General features: G+C 40.3%; 2 protein-coding genes across 5 annotated transcripts in view; one reads left to right on the top strand and one right to left on the bottom strand.

Moving 5' to 3' along the window:
• Positions 1-16614, top strand: part of HACD4 (3-hydroxyacyl-CoA dehydratase 4) — a 55622-nt gene that overhangs the window by 34676 nt on the left and 4332 nt on the right. Inside the window, exon 7 of one of the 4 annotated variants that reach the window (XM_049635214.1) lies at positions 484-2123. The exons of the other annotated variants lie outside the window; for them this stretch is intronic. Within the exon in view, the coding sequence (XP_049491171.1) occupies positions 484-566 (83 nt within the window). The 3' untranslated portion in view covers positions 567-2123. Of the gene's footprint in view, positions 1-483; positions 2124-16614 lie in introns of those variants that run through there. 4 annotated transcript variants of the gene reach the window in all.
• Positions 8203-16614, bottom strand: part of FOCAD (focadhesin) — a 313963-nt gene continuing 305551 nt past the window's right edge. The window contains exons 42-44 of the mRNA XM_049635278.1: positions 13401-13652; positions 11153-11228; positions 8203-8601 (exon numbers count right to left, since the gene is read on the bottom strand). Coding sequence (XP_049491235.1) covers positions 8528-8601; positions 11153-11228; positions 13401-13652 — 402 coding nt within the window. The 3' untranslated portion in view covers positions 8203-8527. The remainder of the gene's footprint in view (positions 8602-11152; positions 11229-13400; positions 13653-16614) is intronic.

Below are 16614 nucleotides of genomic sequence, written 5' to 3'. Positions count from 1 at the left end.
AGGCAAGTGGGAGTAGGTGCTAAAAACACAAGAAAAATGTGTGGCACAAACACTTGGAGTTGAGAAAATTTAACTGGCAGAGGACTTCCACGATTACGTTTCACTCTCTGCAGCTCTAACCTTCCCCAACCCCCAAGAGAGTTGTTACCTTCCGGAGGTAATCATTATCAGACCTGTAAGAACAACGCATCAAAGAGAAGACAGATGCGACGCTTGGGGGGGGGGGGGTAGAGAGAGCTACCCTAGGGAAAGGCAGAAACGAATCCCTTGCCACAAACCAAACGGGACAGCAGAGTATGCTTTCCTTCCCTTTCCGCAGAAGATCTGGACCCTGGGTTAAGTGTTCCTTCTTTGGGTCTCCCTTGCAAGTGTCTTGTCCTTCGACTCCACGCGGCACTCCGACTGTATTTTAAAACCACGGTTCTTTCCAGGGAAACGCTTGGTGAACCTTACTTACTTCTGCCCCTCCCTTCTCCATGTTAGGTATGTATTTTACCTACAGTCACCTTTACTCAGAAAGAAGAGACGTCCTCCAAGGCTTTCCCGTTAAAAAGAAGAAAGTGTGAAGCACGGCGCTCTGATGTGACAAGAGAAAAACCAGGCTTGTGGATTCGCTGCAGTAAACGACACCGTGGCGGAAAAACACCTGGTACTTGACAAAAAACCCACGACGGGACTGCTCTCCTCAAACTTGAGACGTATCACAGCACTCTCTTATCCTCGCATGTTTTCAAAACACGTATTCTGTGCAAGCTACTTCACCAAAGCTGTGGGTTTTATACAAGTTAAATTTACGTCGTGGGAAGCCTGATTATTTTCCTGTAAGGTTAACGAGACACAGGAGAGGGACTGGGATAGACTCCGTTAAATTGAGAAACCAAAGGTGTGAGCCGGAATTGTATCTGTTTACGTCTCTCTACATTTCTTTTCACTTCGGAGTTCCCAGATAGCAAGTCTGCAGGAGGGCAACGATGTGAAATATGTTTTGCAGTTGTCCAGGAAGACGCTGTATAGACAGATGCCCCGCCATCGCCATGGTTAACACCATTTTACACATGAGACACGCTTAGGAAATGACACGTTTTCCAAACCCTGGAAGAATATTCACTAATATTACACAAGGTACTTGGACTTCGATCCTTAAAAGAGGACCCTGATGAAACAGAATAGATCTTTGATAAATATACAAATAATGCCCCATATTTCTTTCCTGAAAAAAAAAAAAAATGAGGCCATATCCATACCTTATAGGGACATAAAAGGTACAAAACTATAATAATAATTTTGAAGGAAACAAGGCAACTAAGAACTAGTGATGTTTCAGATTAATGAATTATTATTGCTAATTACTATGTCATCCCTTAGAGTTTTGAAAACTTTTGAAGATCTAAAATATTTGTGAATAATTGACTAATAGCATCATCTCTGTAACACTGGTATATCATTCACTTTTCTTGAAAGAATTCTAGAATCTTCTGATCCAGTAACCATAGAAAAAGGGAACTAAACATTTTGTGACATAAAAACCAGGTAGTAAAAACGTAGTTACAAAAAAATTGGTAATCTCATTTCCACTGAATAAAACGTTTAAAAAGTTGAGCGTCAATAAAGATAATTGCTATCTTTACAAATTTAGTATCCTATTTGGAATCTCAAAATAAGTATAAAAGTGATCCTTTTAAAAATCTAGATTTTGTTTGTAATGTTGCTTATTTAAAAAAATTTACTGAAAGCTCTAGCGTAGGAAGAGAACAGAATCCCTCTGCAAACTTTGGGTGATTCAGTCTAGCTTCCTCTCAATTAAGATCGCTGAAATACTATTTACATCTAGAATCACTGAAGAGCAGAGTTGTAACAATTAGAGAAACTACATTTTGTTATTAAATAATACTTTAATTTCTAAACCAAATGACCTTAAGAACCTGCGTACTTCTTAAAATAGAAGACTGAAAAGAAACACAAGGAAATTTAGAATTATGGATTGACAATTTCAGGTCTCTGCAACAATTGAAACCAAAATCCATGACTCCTTTGGTGACCCAGTCACAGTTGTTCTTGTGGTTGGTTGCCTCTATCCATAATTGAGAGAAATATTAAATTTCGTTAGAGATTAGCAAAAATAAGGATGTAATTTTTCCTTCGCCACGTTAAGAAACCCAGCCAGTAAACATCTACCTAGTCAATTGGATATGACCCAGAATGCAAAGTTGATTTCTTTGGCTATTTTAACTGTGTGTCCATCAAATCTCTATTTCATTTTGTTCGGTGTTGTCAAATGCTCAGTTTCCCAAATCTAATACATATAGATGAAATAGGAAACTATTAGATATTTTAGAAGCATAACACGTAACTTTTAAGATGACCTTTCTTTGGAGTTTTCAATGCCAAGTTCCAGTGCCTCAAGTTCCAAGTAACCCCAGCTAAGGTGTAGTAAGTAATCAACAGCACCGGGACCTCCGGAGGGGGTGGGGGATAAAACTGCTCTGAACGAAAACGCTGCAGAGCTTATTTCATCACTGAGCAGAAGTCTGCCTGAAAAACATCACATGCACACTGTAATATCATCAAAGTCCCTGGGCCTTTCCTTTATCAAAGTAGTGAATGAAAAGCAGTAACACTTCTTCCAAACATATCCATTCAGTATTAATGCATTTTCTTTTCTTCACTTTCCAACACTCTTACCCTTGTCTGACGTTTTTCTTCAATAAACAGATTGTTAGTAAAAGGAGTTGATTCTTAGTTGCTGCAAACGCGTCTACATTCATTCAAGAAACAATGTTGTGGGGCGCCTTGCACACTGTAGGCGTAAAATTATAAAACCTTTATCAGGCTTCCTGCAAACACATTTGTTACTGAAGAATAAACCGCATCTTCCTGAAGTCCCTAAAAGAAGTTAACCCTTTTGTTTTAGTATATACCTTATTCTGCCTACCTTGAGCAAGCAAATTTCGAAAGAATTTGCATTTCTCTCGAAAGATGATGTAGCTATAACATCAATATCCAAAATGTTTCTGCAAAGAATCTTATGTTTATATACAAAGAAAACAGTCATGTTTTGTGCTAAAGTATTAAAGTGATTTAAAATTAAAATGTGCTAAAAAATTATCTCCCCTTCCCCCAACATCGTCCTCTCCTTTATTTTTGCTTTGTAAACATTACGTTGTTTTTCCTTTGTTCGGGTAACTTTTACTTTCTATTTCTGGGCCTAATTGCTGCGCTAACTTTGATATGGCCCTTTTTACCAGGGTACCTTTTCAGAGTATGTTTCAGGGAGCAACAGTCCCAGAACTAACCAGGGTACCACCTAGAAGGCAGATTCCAGGGTGCCCCTGGGAGCCAGGAACCTGCATTTTGCCAGGCTCCTCAGATGCACCTCTTGCACACTAGAGGTTGAGTCCAAAGTATTTCAGCTTTGGACAGAAAACCGCTAATAAGAACTTCAATAAAAGCCACCATGCCACGTAGTTCTGTTTTTAGAACCAAGACGATGACATTTATGTTTAAAGGTGCTACCCGGGAATTCATTTATCTCTGGTAAGGGTGGCTAGAGTTGAAAAATCTCATCTTAGGGGAACTGTCAATTCCCTCTGAAAATCAATTAGTAAGACCATGTCTTGATTCATCAAATGTAGGTGCCTACCGTGTACTTTGTGGTATTCAGCTGAGCCACGGGATCCAGTGAGAATGTGGCCTGGAAGTAAGAGCGGTCGGTGGGTAGGATTTGAAATCCAGCTCTAATGTTTACCAACTGAATGCCCCTGAGTTCGTTTCCTGCCCTGGCCAACACATGAAGTATGGTAAATTAAACCTTTTTAAAATATAAGCAGCTATACAGAAGTAGGAAATTTGTCACATGCTTTCCTGGATGCTTTAAACTTATAAGATGGTTCACTGATTTACATTTTCTGAATCTAAGTTCCGTGAAGGCAGGAATGTCCTGTCTTACTTTGTCCCCCAGGACCTTATATGGTGCCACATAGTACTCATAATTGTGCAGCTCAGACTTTATAGATTGCTACCAATACATCCAGAAATAGACATTTTAAGAAATGTATCAATTAGGTGATGTTTCAATTATATTTGATTCGTCTCAACACTTCATGTTTAGAAGACACATGAAGTTTTTTAAAATTTATGTTAGTACCCTTTCTTAATGGGCTACTTGCTTTTAGAATGTTTTAAATTTGTTAAATTTCTATGATCTTCCCAAGTCCCAGTGCACATATGGTCAAGCATTAGAGCTATTTTAGTGAAACCTATAAAAGTAACATTTCTATTACATTTGAGAATTTATAAAGCATATTTTTGTATTTGATCCTTACAACTACTTTGTGAGGGAAGTTACTCCTTGTATTCAAGAAATAAAACCAAAGTCAGGGAATCATCACTGTCACTCTTAGTTTCAGATCCAATAATTTAGCTGGAAATTATTTCATACGTCCCTTATGTTTGACAAGAATCAAATGATCTTTAACAAGTTACATGCATATTCACAACTTCATAATTACTATATCTTATACATTCAAAAAAAAAAATGAGACCTTAGTGTTTCCAGGATCAGAATTAAGTATTTAAGTACAAAAACACATTACCTCATCCAGGACCAACGCGACGATGATACACATTTACACATGAAGATGACGCCGTGAGGTGTTTTCTCCAATGGGAGGAGGAAGGATGTGAATTATTGCAGCCCCATTCCGTCCCCGGGTCCCATCTGAAATGCCTGCAGCCAGGAATGGGCTTGTGGGGTGGAGATATGGACTCACCAGACACCTAGCCTACAACTCTGGCTTTAGCGAAGGCCACAACGTCCAAACCAAATGATCCGACTTCCCTTCTAAAACGGCAATTTACAAAAATGTTTACCGAAAGTTTAAAACGGCTTATTTTCAGAGTTACCGAGTTACTTCAAGATAGCAGCGGAGTTCCTAACAAAGTCTTACTATTATCACAGTATCGTTATCTTTGGTTGAAATCATGTAGTAGAAATTCGGGCGGTCAACTTCAAAAAAGATTAAGAACCCTGTAGTTAGTTACCATGGAGTCATTACATTACAAATAAAGATAATTTTAGGCACTTGCATGGATGCCAACATCTGCTCGGAATGCACACTCTTCAAATCAAGAGTCAGAGTGTTTGGATACTTCTGAGACACATAATAAAGCTTTCACCCCACAGAGTAATTTGTTAGGATATTCCAACATGCTATTTGTCTTGGCAACTTGTGATTTCGAAACCCAACAGAAGATAACTTGTAAGGGAATATTTCCTTTTGTATATAGTTTGGAACATCTGGTCTGAAAAGGCAGAGACTTCTGTTTTCTAGAGAACGCGAGGCATCCTGAGGGACTAGCCTCCTTCTGACCTGAGGTCACACAGGTGACCAACAGAAAGAGTGTGCTCATTCCAGTGGCCTTAGATCTTGAGATTTTAGAACCTTCAGATTTTCAAATTTAGAATCTTACATCTTAGACCCTTCAGAGGGTACCGTGAATCGGAAAATCCCACAAATGTGCAGCTCAAGACTGCTGAAAACAAAAGGGGGGTGGAGTGGGGTGGCGAGGGAAGAATGGATACAGATTTATTTTATTTCTTCCATTTTGTACACTTCTGTTCCCCAAGGGCCCGAGCAGGGGACAAAGTCTGAGATCAAAAGGGCAGCCTGGATTTAGAAGACCGGGTTGATTCTTCCTTCCCTCTCCTCCCGCACCAGCAAGGGCTGCCTGCCGATTCAGGGCGGAAATGCAGACACCCTCAGTGTCCACTTCCTCTCGCTGTTCTTGACTGCCACCCACGTTTGCAAGCTGGCCCAGGAATTCAAAGTCCCTTAACCCACAAAGACCCATTCCTTTACAACTCCTAACTTCCCAATTTCAGCAGCTTATCAACATGAGGTAGTATCCTTTTCTCGTTCTTTTTTTTTTTTTTTTGTAGTTGACAATGTTGTATTAGTTTCAGGTGTACAATATCGATGTTTGACCCTTCCATACATTACCCAACGTGCACTCCCGTTGAGTGTGGTTACCATCTGTCACCATTATTTCAGTATTATTGACCGTATTCCCTGTGCTTAAGGGTTATTTCGTTTTTCTGGTTACAGCAATCGATATTAAGCATGAACGAGATTCAATCCTTGGTAGGAGTTTTCATCTTTTAAAAAAAATTTTTTTTAATGCTTCATTTATTTTTGAGAGAGAAACAGAGCATGAGCGGGGGAGGGGCAGAGAGAGAGAGGGAGACACAGAATCCGAAGCAGGCTCCAGGCTCTGAGCCCGATGCGGGGCTTGAGCCACGAACCGCGAGATCATGACCTGAGCTGAAATCAAGAGTCAGACGCCCCGACCGACGGAGCCACCCAGGCACCCCAGGAGTTTTCATCTTCAAGTGGATGCTGATGCCCTGATACGGTAGAACGAGCACTGGATCTGGGGTTTTAGGGCCCTGCTAATCTATATATAGCTCTGCCTCTCATTCGATGTATTCTCTCCATTTCAAAATAGAAATGCCTCTTCACACTATTGTTGTAGGAGTGAAATAAGATCATACAAGTGGAGGTTCTAGGGAACTTACAGTATGGCACCTAACAACAGATATTAGATGAATTTCAGTCTCTGGTAGGAAGTATAAGAAAGTGTATGCAGTGGGAAGGCAAGAGAAGCTAGCTTCTCACATAAAACTTTCAGCTTCTGCCCTCAAATTCATTTCCCTCCAGCCCAGCCTCTAAGGAAATAGTAAACACGAAATATCGGCAACGCAGGTGAATACTACCGGAGGGCCCGTCTCGCCTTCCCCTTTCCTGAAAGCATCTCGGCACCTTATTGAGGTTCGGCAAAAAGAAAGAAGAACGTGAATTAAGAAAGTGAACCACAGATATCCGGAACCTGCAATCACAAATCCATATATTTGGAAACTAAACTCGTGGAGTTATTTTTAACCTGAGCGGGAGGGAGGTTGACTGGGTGACAACATGAGCGCACAGTATGTCAAACAGGAAGACTAAAAGTTCCCCGGTGCTTGTAAAGAACCGGGCACTGATATGGCATGGTACACACAAAGGTATATTATCACTCCGGGGGGCACAACGTTCATCCCCAGTGATCCCACGTATGTATCCATCAGAACATACAGAACATGATTGGTTAAAGGCGGCTTTGATTAATGCCCGCATGAAGGAAAAATTATTAGCAAGCAGATCACAATGGAAATGCTGCCTGATTCTCAAGCCCTCGAGTAAAACGCCGTCCTCAAGGACATTGTCACATAACTTCATTTATTTGTCATTAGGCCACCAGCAACCCTGCTTAGAGATTTGTACTTATAAAAAACATTGTTCTTTCAAAAAGATATATTTTTTAAATGTTTATTTCTTTGGGGGTGGAGAGCACACACACACAAGTGGGGGAGGGGCAGAGAGAGAGAGAGAGAGAGAGAGAGAGAGAGAGAATCCCAAGCAGGCTCTGTGCTACCAGTGTAGAGTCCAACCAACATAGGACCTGATCCCACGAACTGTTAAGATCATGACCTGAGCTGAAATCAAGAGTCGGAGGCCCAACTGACTGAGACGCCCCTCAAAAAGATTTCTATCCAGCATTCCCTCATCTTTCTCCTGGAGGAAACCCGGTTTAGGTATGACCCAGGCCAGGTAGATTGGGGTACCCCACCTCCCACGTCCATGTTGTTCGGGGACTCACATGTGATCCAAGCCCAACCAGAGTCCTCTCCATGCTGCTCCTGTCATACCTATGGGCAAGGACACCTTTCCTTCCCTTTGTGGTTTCGGGCAGCCGTCTTAACAACTGTGTGGCGTGATCACGCGCCCTAATGGCATTGTTTGCCTCACCGAGCGCAGCTGACTGAACCTGATCGGATCTGCTCTTGAACTTCTTGGTTTGTGAGCCCTTGTTTTCTTCTTTGGCTGGAGCTTTTTTAGATCCGGTAACTTTCAGACTGCATTCAAGAGACCCAAGCGTAAGAAAATTATAGCCACCACTAACGAATCTGAGTTAGCTAATGCTCCACTCACACCAGGCTTATTATTGATAGGCGGCAAGACTGTTTTCTCAATAAGAAAACTTGAAGTCAACGACTATCCTCCAGAGACTTCGAGGGAAATCGATGGTGATGTCACTGTCACCACTATAGTTTGGTTTTGCTAGCAAAAGCTTCCCCATGCCTTAAAACAAAGAAGTCACAGGCACAACATTCACAGGATTATTTTACTGGAATTTACGGGGGAGAGGATGATGATGTCCAATTTGCACAGAGTAAGTCTTCAGATTGAACTCCTGCCAAATAAAGGAAAATTCAAGTTCTTGTTTCAGTCCCAACTGGCCTGGGTACGGAAGCAATGCCCGCTTCTTCTGGTACGCGTGAGTCAAACTGCCGATTATGTCTCCACCTTTTCGTGACCCTTAACTCTCTGCGTCAAGGCTCAGAGACCCCAGACACGAATTCTGGAAAAACTTCTTCCATTTCTATGGTTTTCCTCATCCATCTGAGGATGTTGCCGGCTATCACAGAACTTCACCAACCATACGCTCTGGTCCATACGGCTTTCTTCTTAAACTCTGGGAGAATTCTCAAGGACAGCAGGGTGGCTAAGGGGACAAAAAAAGTGAAGTGTGCTGTTGCATGTGGTGAAATGCATTCAAAAAGGTCATTTGCTTATTTATTTTTAACTGTTTGTTTATTTGAGAGAAGGCACGTGTGTGAGCAGAAGAGGGGAAGAGAGAGGGGGTGGAGGGAGAGAATCCCAAGCAGGCTCCACGCTCAGTGCAGAGCCTGACGCAGAGCTCGATCTCACAACCTCAAGGTCACAACCTGAGCCAATATCAAGAGTCGGACGCTTAACTGACTGAGCCACCCAGGTGCCCCTGAAAAGGTCATTTAGATAAAAAAATGTGTCAGAACAGAACTTGGCTTTTTCTTACTTGGCTAAATCTTTAAGACTAAGCAAGCCTTAGGCAGAATTTTAATAGTAGAAAGCCTTTAATAAAAGCTGGGGAAAAGGTTGTTTTTTTTTTTTAATTGTTATTTAAGTTATTCTGGAACCAGTTAACAGGAAATTCTGCAGATTTAACCAAAACTGACTTCTGGGATGCCACTGTTTTGTTGTTGTTGTTTTTTTTTATCTCATGATGATTACATAGGTGTGTTCCCTTTGTAAAAAACCTGCTTATGATTTGTACACTTTTCTACATGAATATGATTTTTCCATTACATGTTCAGTTAAAAGGTAAAAGACAGAAATAAAATACTGGTCCTGTGATGAAGTTATTAGGTTCATGTGCTCAATGGAACAAGCCTGACTGTACTAATCTGTATGTGACTATGTACCCACAAGTCTATACCTTTTCTTATTTGTCATGGGTCCCTCAGGGATCAATTTCAAGTAGGAAAGTTCTATGTAATTCCTCTAGGTAACTTATTATAGATCTTATTTTAGGATATTAATATAAATATATTGAGATATTATTTAAAATATAATAGTATGAGGCTTATTATAGATCTTATTTTGGGATATTAACATAAATATATTGAGCTGTTATTTAAAATATAGTAGTGTGAGGAAATGTAGGTAAGCCAGAGTTACACAATTCTTGTGTGTGACTCTAATAAGCCCTTGACTGTATAATCAAGTGAACATGTACTTTTTCCTTGACCCAAATAACTATTTTCCTCATCCATATCAAGGTGTTTGTTATCTTCATGACCTAAAACAGTATATGTTTGGAAGAACCAATGGTATTAGGGACCCATGGTCATTAAGCATGAGTTTAAACTCCTTGAGGCAAACAAATGGAGGAAATCCTAGCAAGTCTCTAGGGACGGATCGAGTGAACATATGTCGGACCACTGCCCTTATTCTCAGTGAAGTTCTGTGGTTGATCACAATCCTCTTCCTATACATGCCCTCTGCCTATGCTGGGGGTAGGGAGAAGGATCAGAACCAAGAGATTAGGGAATTCTTACTTGTTTGGCAACCAAGAAATTATACCCTACTTAGAGAAAAGGACGGTCATACTATGACCATTATCAGGCTGGACAGATATGATTATCACAAGTGTAGGCCAACAGGTAGTTTTCCCAAGATGAGACCTTCTAGTGCAATATCTTACAGCATGTCAGAGGCCATATCAACAGCAGCCATTGGTTGGACCAGACCCCTGAGTCCTAAGACACAGATGACAGTACAAGGTATTTTAGGCCACAAAACCAACACCCAAAAGACTTCTCAGATTTGAGTAAAATAATGTACATAATTTTCACATGAAGATATTCTATATTTGTGGTTCCTATAGTCATAGTTTAACAAATCAATAGAGAAGTATAAAAAACACAAAAACCTATTTAAATGCCTCAAAGTGTAGGAAATGTTCAATTCCCTTGGCATAGCTACACTATGCAGCTGTTGTAAATACTATTAATGAAGCCAATATAGGAATAGGTTAAAATGCTTTAAAAGATGATTTTTAAATAAAAAAGGCAGTGTGCTCAAAGTGTCTATGTGAATTTTTCAGTTGCTTATGATTATAAACATGTTAGAACAACACTCATATGCAAAGAGGGCAAAAACTTCTTAGGAAAAAATATCAAAATTGCCATTGGGCAATGGGACTCTGGATTCCTCGTTGCTCTTTTCTGCATTTTCTAAAATTAATTAAAGTGATCTTTTGCCATTAGAATAAAACATTTAAAAGCTATTTAAATAAAAGTTGGGGCGCCTGGGTGGCTCAGTCGGTTAAGCGTCCGACTTCGGCTCAGGTCATGATCTCGCGGTTCGTGAGTTCAAGCCCCGCGTCGGGCTCTGTGCTGACAGTTCAGAGCCTGGAGCCTGTTTCGGATTCTGTGTCTCCCTCTCTCTCTCTGACCCTCCCCCGTTCATGCTCTGTCTCTCTCTGTCTCAAAAATAAATAAACGTTAAAAAAATAAATAAATAAAAATAAAAGTTAAATTTAAAGGCATGGAGCTCTTTTTAAATCCACTTTCTAATTCAAAATGCCACATGACGACAGCTCCAGATTACTTTTCTAAACTGAGTTCAGATGAGCCTTTCAGGGACCAATATATACTAGGATGTGGTTTCTGCAGCAAAGACAACCATGGATGGCTTTCATCTATGCTGGGCATGTAGTATGGAAGTAATACCTTTCAAAAGATCCCTGGATTTGGCTGAGAGGCCTTCTTTGGGGCTTTCCATGATGCTGAAGAGCCAGTCAATGAACTAGGGTGAAAAGAAAAGAGCAGGATCAGTGAAGACAGTCCCACTAATAGCAAGAGACCAGTTGGGGCCCTTTGGCCTGCATACATGCATATCGGTGCAGGAGCTCTGAGGTAAATACCGACCTGAGCTGGAGGAGTGGAGAGGAGAAGGGGACCAGGCATAAGAGACGGAGAAGTTGGACACAGCTACCATTTAGTCCAATGACCCAGCAAAGTCAAATCTCCTTCCCCTGCTAAACATCCTGAGATCCACTATAGATTTTTAACTGTGAGGTAAACATGGGTCCAGAGGTCTCTTGTGCGCCACGAACTTTCTCTCGCATCACTCTGAGAGCACCAGAGAGGTTAAGAACCTTGCCCAAGTCCACTCCCAACGAGCAGCAGAATCCAGACTTGAACCCAACTGCACCTGACTTCAGAGCCTCACGTCCCTTTGCATCACGCTGCCTGATTCCGCGCGCATCTAGGCCCAGACTCGTAGGGAGGGTGGTAAATAGGGAAACACATCAGACAGAAGCCTCTGTTTCTAACATAAGACATTCCGTAGATGAGAACAATTTGTGCCCAAGTGGAGACAAAACATGAAGTTGAAATCCAAGAGAAAGGCATAAAATAATTTACTAGATAGAGCCAAATGTGCTAACTGCAAATAAATCCTGCAAATGCGGTAGAAACTCAGACTACTCATGAGTTTGACTGATTTCCCAGGGTAAAGACAAAATTGGTTTTGAATTAGATACAAGGTAATTTCATTAATGACTGAACGTTGTCAATCTTGACTCATGAAAAACACATACATTAGTCACGGGTACCGGGTATTTTAACTTTGGACACAGAAACTGGTTTGAAGAAAGAGTAAAACAGACAGAAAATATTCCTAATTCTCTGCTTTAATTAAATTACATTTTTTTTCTTCTTCTTCTCAATTTTGTTTTTTAATATCCTACTGGTAAGTAAATAAATCAAGCACTACACATACATAATAGATGCAAGATGTCTACATTGTAGTCCAAAGTGATGATGGTGTCCTGGGCCAGAAAAAACATGAGGGGATTCCACATTTAAAAATTTGTTTTGATTTAAAATTAAATGGAAAACATAACATTTGGGATAATACTAACGCTTAAGAAAACAAAGGCATTTTAATTGAGATGCTCAGCGGAGTTGCGCATGGCTAACCCGTGGGTCCGTAGTTCAGAAATATTTTTAAAGACTAACGTTCAGATTTTTAACAGTAAGCTACAAAAAGTTGGCTTTAAGCTTTCAACTTCACAGAAATCCAGTTTTCATTAAATGGGATTCAAAAAAGAATCTTTCAATCAACTGTATTAAAGACAGTTCAGAGCCATTTAATGAGAGGCACAGGAAGCACGGTATTTTCAGATGCTCCGCACGACGGCTAAGAGCCCGGGGTAACTCGACATTAAAAACCAAATGGTGCTTCCTACAGTCGGATTTTCCTGGGGGCAAGGGTGATGACCTTTTCAATTTCCCCATGTCCCCTAGCACAGGCCAGGAGCATGACGGGCCCCTGGAATGTGGCTGTAGGATGGCATGAGCTATGAGGAACCTTAAATATGCTACAAGAACATGGACACTCCAGATTCCCGTTTCCCTGACCCAACCCCCAGGCATGGTTGGTCATTCCCTCCATTATCCACCACCACTGTATTCTCCTTATACAATCTTGCAGCCTTGAACTTGCCTTCCCGTCTGTCCTCCCTCTGACATTCTGAATGCTCAGGGACTTACTCATCCCGTCACCCCCAGGATCAAGAACACATGTGCCTTTAACTGAGGGTTGATGGGGGGGTGGGAGGGAGGGGGGGTGGGTGATGGGTATCAAGGAGGGCACCTTTTGGGATGAGCACTGGGTGTTGTATGGAAACCAATTTGACAATAAATTTCATATATTGCAAAAAAAAAAGAACACATGTGCCTTTAATAACGGAAGGCAAGTATAAGCTCCTCTTTCTGCCTCACCTCCAACTGTAAGCAAGTTATTGCTGTTGTCTTTGTTGCTGTTTTTAGCCAGCAGTTAGCCTCACTCTCTGAGGCGGAGTATGAAAACCCGTGGTGTGATGCCCATTTCACTTTAACTCCCAACCTCAGTTCTACTGTAGAAATTGCTAAAGAGAAAATGGCCATCAGGGCGGGCGGCTGCGAACCTCACCTTCTGGGTCTGTTCCTTCCATGGCTCTTTCTGCAGCAGAATAGGCATGCTACTGGGAAGGAGAGTGAGAGTCTCCTGCAGAGTGACCCTGTGCATTGGACTCCTGCCAAGGAAGCTCGAAGCTGACCCAGCTGGGCCATTTTCCTGATGCCATGGCAACCAACTGGCACTAAGGCCAAGGAGGAGAGGGGCCGCATGGTCTGCCCATGCAACCACTGCAATTGCAAATATCAGCAACAAGAAGTCCAAAGCCTACAAAGGAAATAGACACAAGGTTAGGTCACACGTTTGAACAATTTAAAGTAACACATGTACACATACACAGCCCCTATCACGATGCAGTGTTACCTTCCCCTTTACCCCAGAAGAGGAACCAGACTGAACAGCAAACTCCATTTCCACACTTAATAAACAGACATTCTAGGACTTTGGAAGGTTTTAGGGATCCTCTTTTTTAAGACAAACAGTTTCACTATTATTGCTCTAATAATGCAGGGGAACGTTATTTAATTCCTCATCATATTGAGATCCAGACACTCCTCTGTTTTGGGGTTTCCAAAGAGACTAAAGAATTCATTAGGAGGGATATGGAAAGGGAGATTTAGATTTATTGTTACGTAGCCCCAACTGAGTTTTAGAAAAACGTATAGTCTGATTCTATTTTGAACAACAAATGACTCTCCACATGTATTTTATTTTTCTGTTCTCAATATTTAAATATTTGAGTGGCAAACACTTGATTTTGTTCCACGAATGCGGAAAATATAAGCATTAAGACAAAATAAAAACAAGCATTCTTGGCGGGAGTCACAACAAATCATTAGGCATTTTTTTAAAACATATTTTTGAGTATTAGCAGGCATGAAATGAAATACACTCCCCAAACTCTCGATCCTGACCTACATCTATAATCCCAAGGTTTTTTTTTTTTTTCTTTTCAATTTTACTTCCAGTGTAGTTAACATTCAGTGTTCTGTTAGTTTCAGGTGTACAATATAGTGACTCAACACTTCCATGTATTACTCGGTGCTTATCAAGCTAAGTGTACTCTTGAATCCCACACACCTATTTCACCCATTCCCCGGCCCATCTCCCCTCTGGTAACCATGTGTTTGTTGTCTATAGTTAAGAGTCTGGTTTTTTTGGTTGCTTCTTTCCCGCCCCTGCTTTGTTTTGTTTCTTAAATTCCACATATGAGTGAAATCATATGGTATTTGTCTTTCTCTGACTGGCTTATTTTGCTTAGCACTGTACTCTCTAGATCCATCCATGTTGTTGCAAATGGCAAGATTTCATTTTTTCTTATGGCTGAATAATATTCCATTGTGTGTGTGTGTGTGTATGTATGTATGTGCATATGTATGTGTATATATTTATGTGTATATGTATACATATATATGTACACGTACATACACACACACACACACACACACACACACACCACCTTCTTTATCCAGTCATCTACTGATGGACACGTGGGCTGCTTCCATACTTTGGCTATTGCAAATAATGCTTCAGTGAACACAGGAGCACTTATATCCCTTTAAATTAGTATTTTTGTATTCTTTGGGTAAATACCCAGTGATGTGATTGTGATTACTGGATCATAAAGGCAGTTCTATTTTTAATTTTTTGAGGAACCTCCACACCATCTTCCACAGTGGCTGTACCAGTGTGCATTCCCATCAACAGTGAAAGGATTCTCCGTATCCTCACCAACATCTGTTGTTTCTGGAGGTTTTGATTTTAGCGATTCTGACAGGAATGAGGTGATTTTCATATCTCTGATGATGACTGATACTGAGAATCTTTTTACGGGTCTGTTGGCCATCTGGATGTCTTCTTTGGAGAAATGTCTCTTTTATGTTTTCTGTCCATTTTTTAATTGGATTGTTTGGGGGTTTTTGATGTTGCGCTGTAGAAGTTCTTTATATATTTCGGATACTAACCTCTTGTGGGCTAGGTCATTTATAGATATCTTCTCCCATTAAGTAGGTTGATGATTAGTTTTTGTTAATTGTTTCCTTTGCTGTGCAGAAGATTTTTATTTTGATGTAGTCCCAATAGTTTATTTTTGCTTTTGTTTCCCTTGCCTCAGGAGACATATCTAGAAAGATGTTGCTGTGGCTACCATGAAAGAAATTACTGCCTGCACTCTCGTGTAGGATTTTAATGGTTTCAGGTCTCACATTTAGGTCCTCAATCCATTTTGAGTTTATTTTTGTGTACGATACAAGAAAGCGGACCAGTTTCATTCTTTTGCATATTGCTGCCCAGTTTTCCCAATACCATTTGTTGACGACACTTTTTCCCCTTGCATATTTTTGCCTCCTTTGTTGAAGATTGACTGACCATATAATTGTGGGTTTATTTCTGGGCTTTCTATTCCATTCCATTGATCTATGTGTCTGTTTTTGTGCCAATACCATACTGTTCTGTAATTATAGCTTTGTAATGTAACTTGAAGTCTGAAATTGTGATATCCCTGTGATATCTTTTGTGGTTCCATAAAAATTTTAGGCTTGTTTGTTCTAGTTCTGTGAAAAATGCTGTTGGTATTTTGAGAGGGATTGCATTAAATCTGTAGATTGCTTTGGGTAGTATGGACATTTTAAAAATATTTGTTCTTACAATCCATGCACATGGAACGTCTTTCCATTTCTTTTTATCATTTTCATTTTTTTCATCAATGTTTTATAGTTTTCAGATTACAAGTCTTTCAGTTCCTTGGTTAAGTTTATTCCTAGGTATTTTATTATCATTGGTGCGATTGCAAATGGGATTGTTTCTTAATTTCTCTTTCTGCTGCTTCATTATCAGTGTATAAAAATGTAACAGGGTTTTGTATTGATTTTGTATCCTGCAACTTTACTGAATTCACTTATCAGTTCTAGCAGTTTTTGGATGGAGTCTTTTGGGTATTGTATATACAGTATCATGTCATCTACAAAATGTGAAAGTTTGACTTCTTCCTTACTGATCTGGATGCCTTTTATTTTTTTGCTGACTGCTGTGGCTCTCAGTTTTTCCCCACTGAGTATAATGTTAGCTGTGGGTTTTTTATATGTGGCTTTATTATGTCAAGGTATGTTCCCTCTAAACCCATTTCGCTCTAAATCCATTTTGTTGAGTTCTTTTTTTTTTTTTAATCATGAATGGATGTTGTATTTTGTCAAATGCTTTTATGCATCTATTGAAAGGATCATAAGGTTTT

The sequence above is a fragment of the Panthera uncia genome, chromosome D4 (genome assembly GCF_023721935.1).
Source record: "Panthera uncia isolate 11264 chromosome D4, Puncia_PCG_1.0, whole genome shotgun sequence".
In the NCBI taxonomy this organism is placed as follows: Eukaryota; Metazoa; Chordata; class Mammalia; order Carnivora; family Felidae; genus Panthera; species Panthera uncia.
Note: the sequence above shows the minus strand (reverse complement) of the source record. Positions and strands in the feature narration are given on the sequence as shown.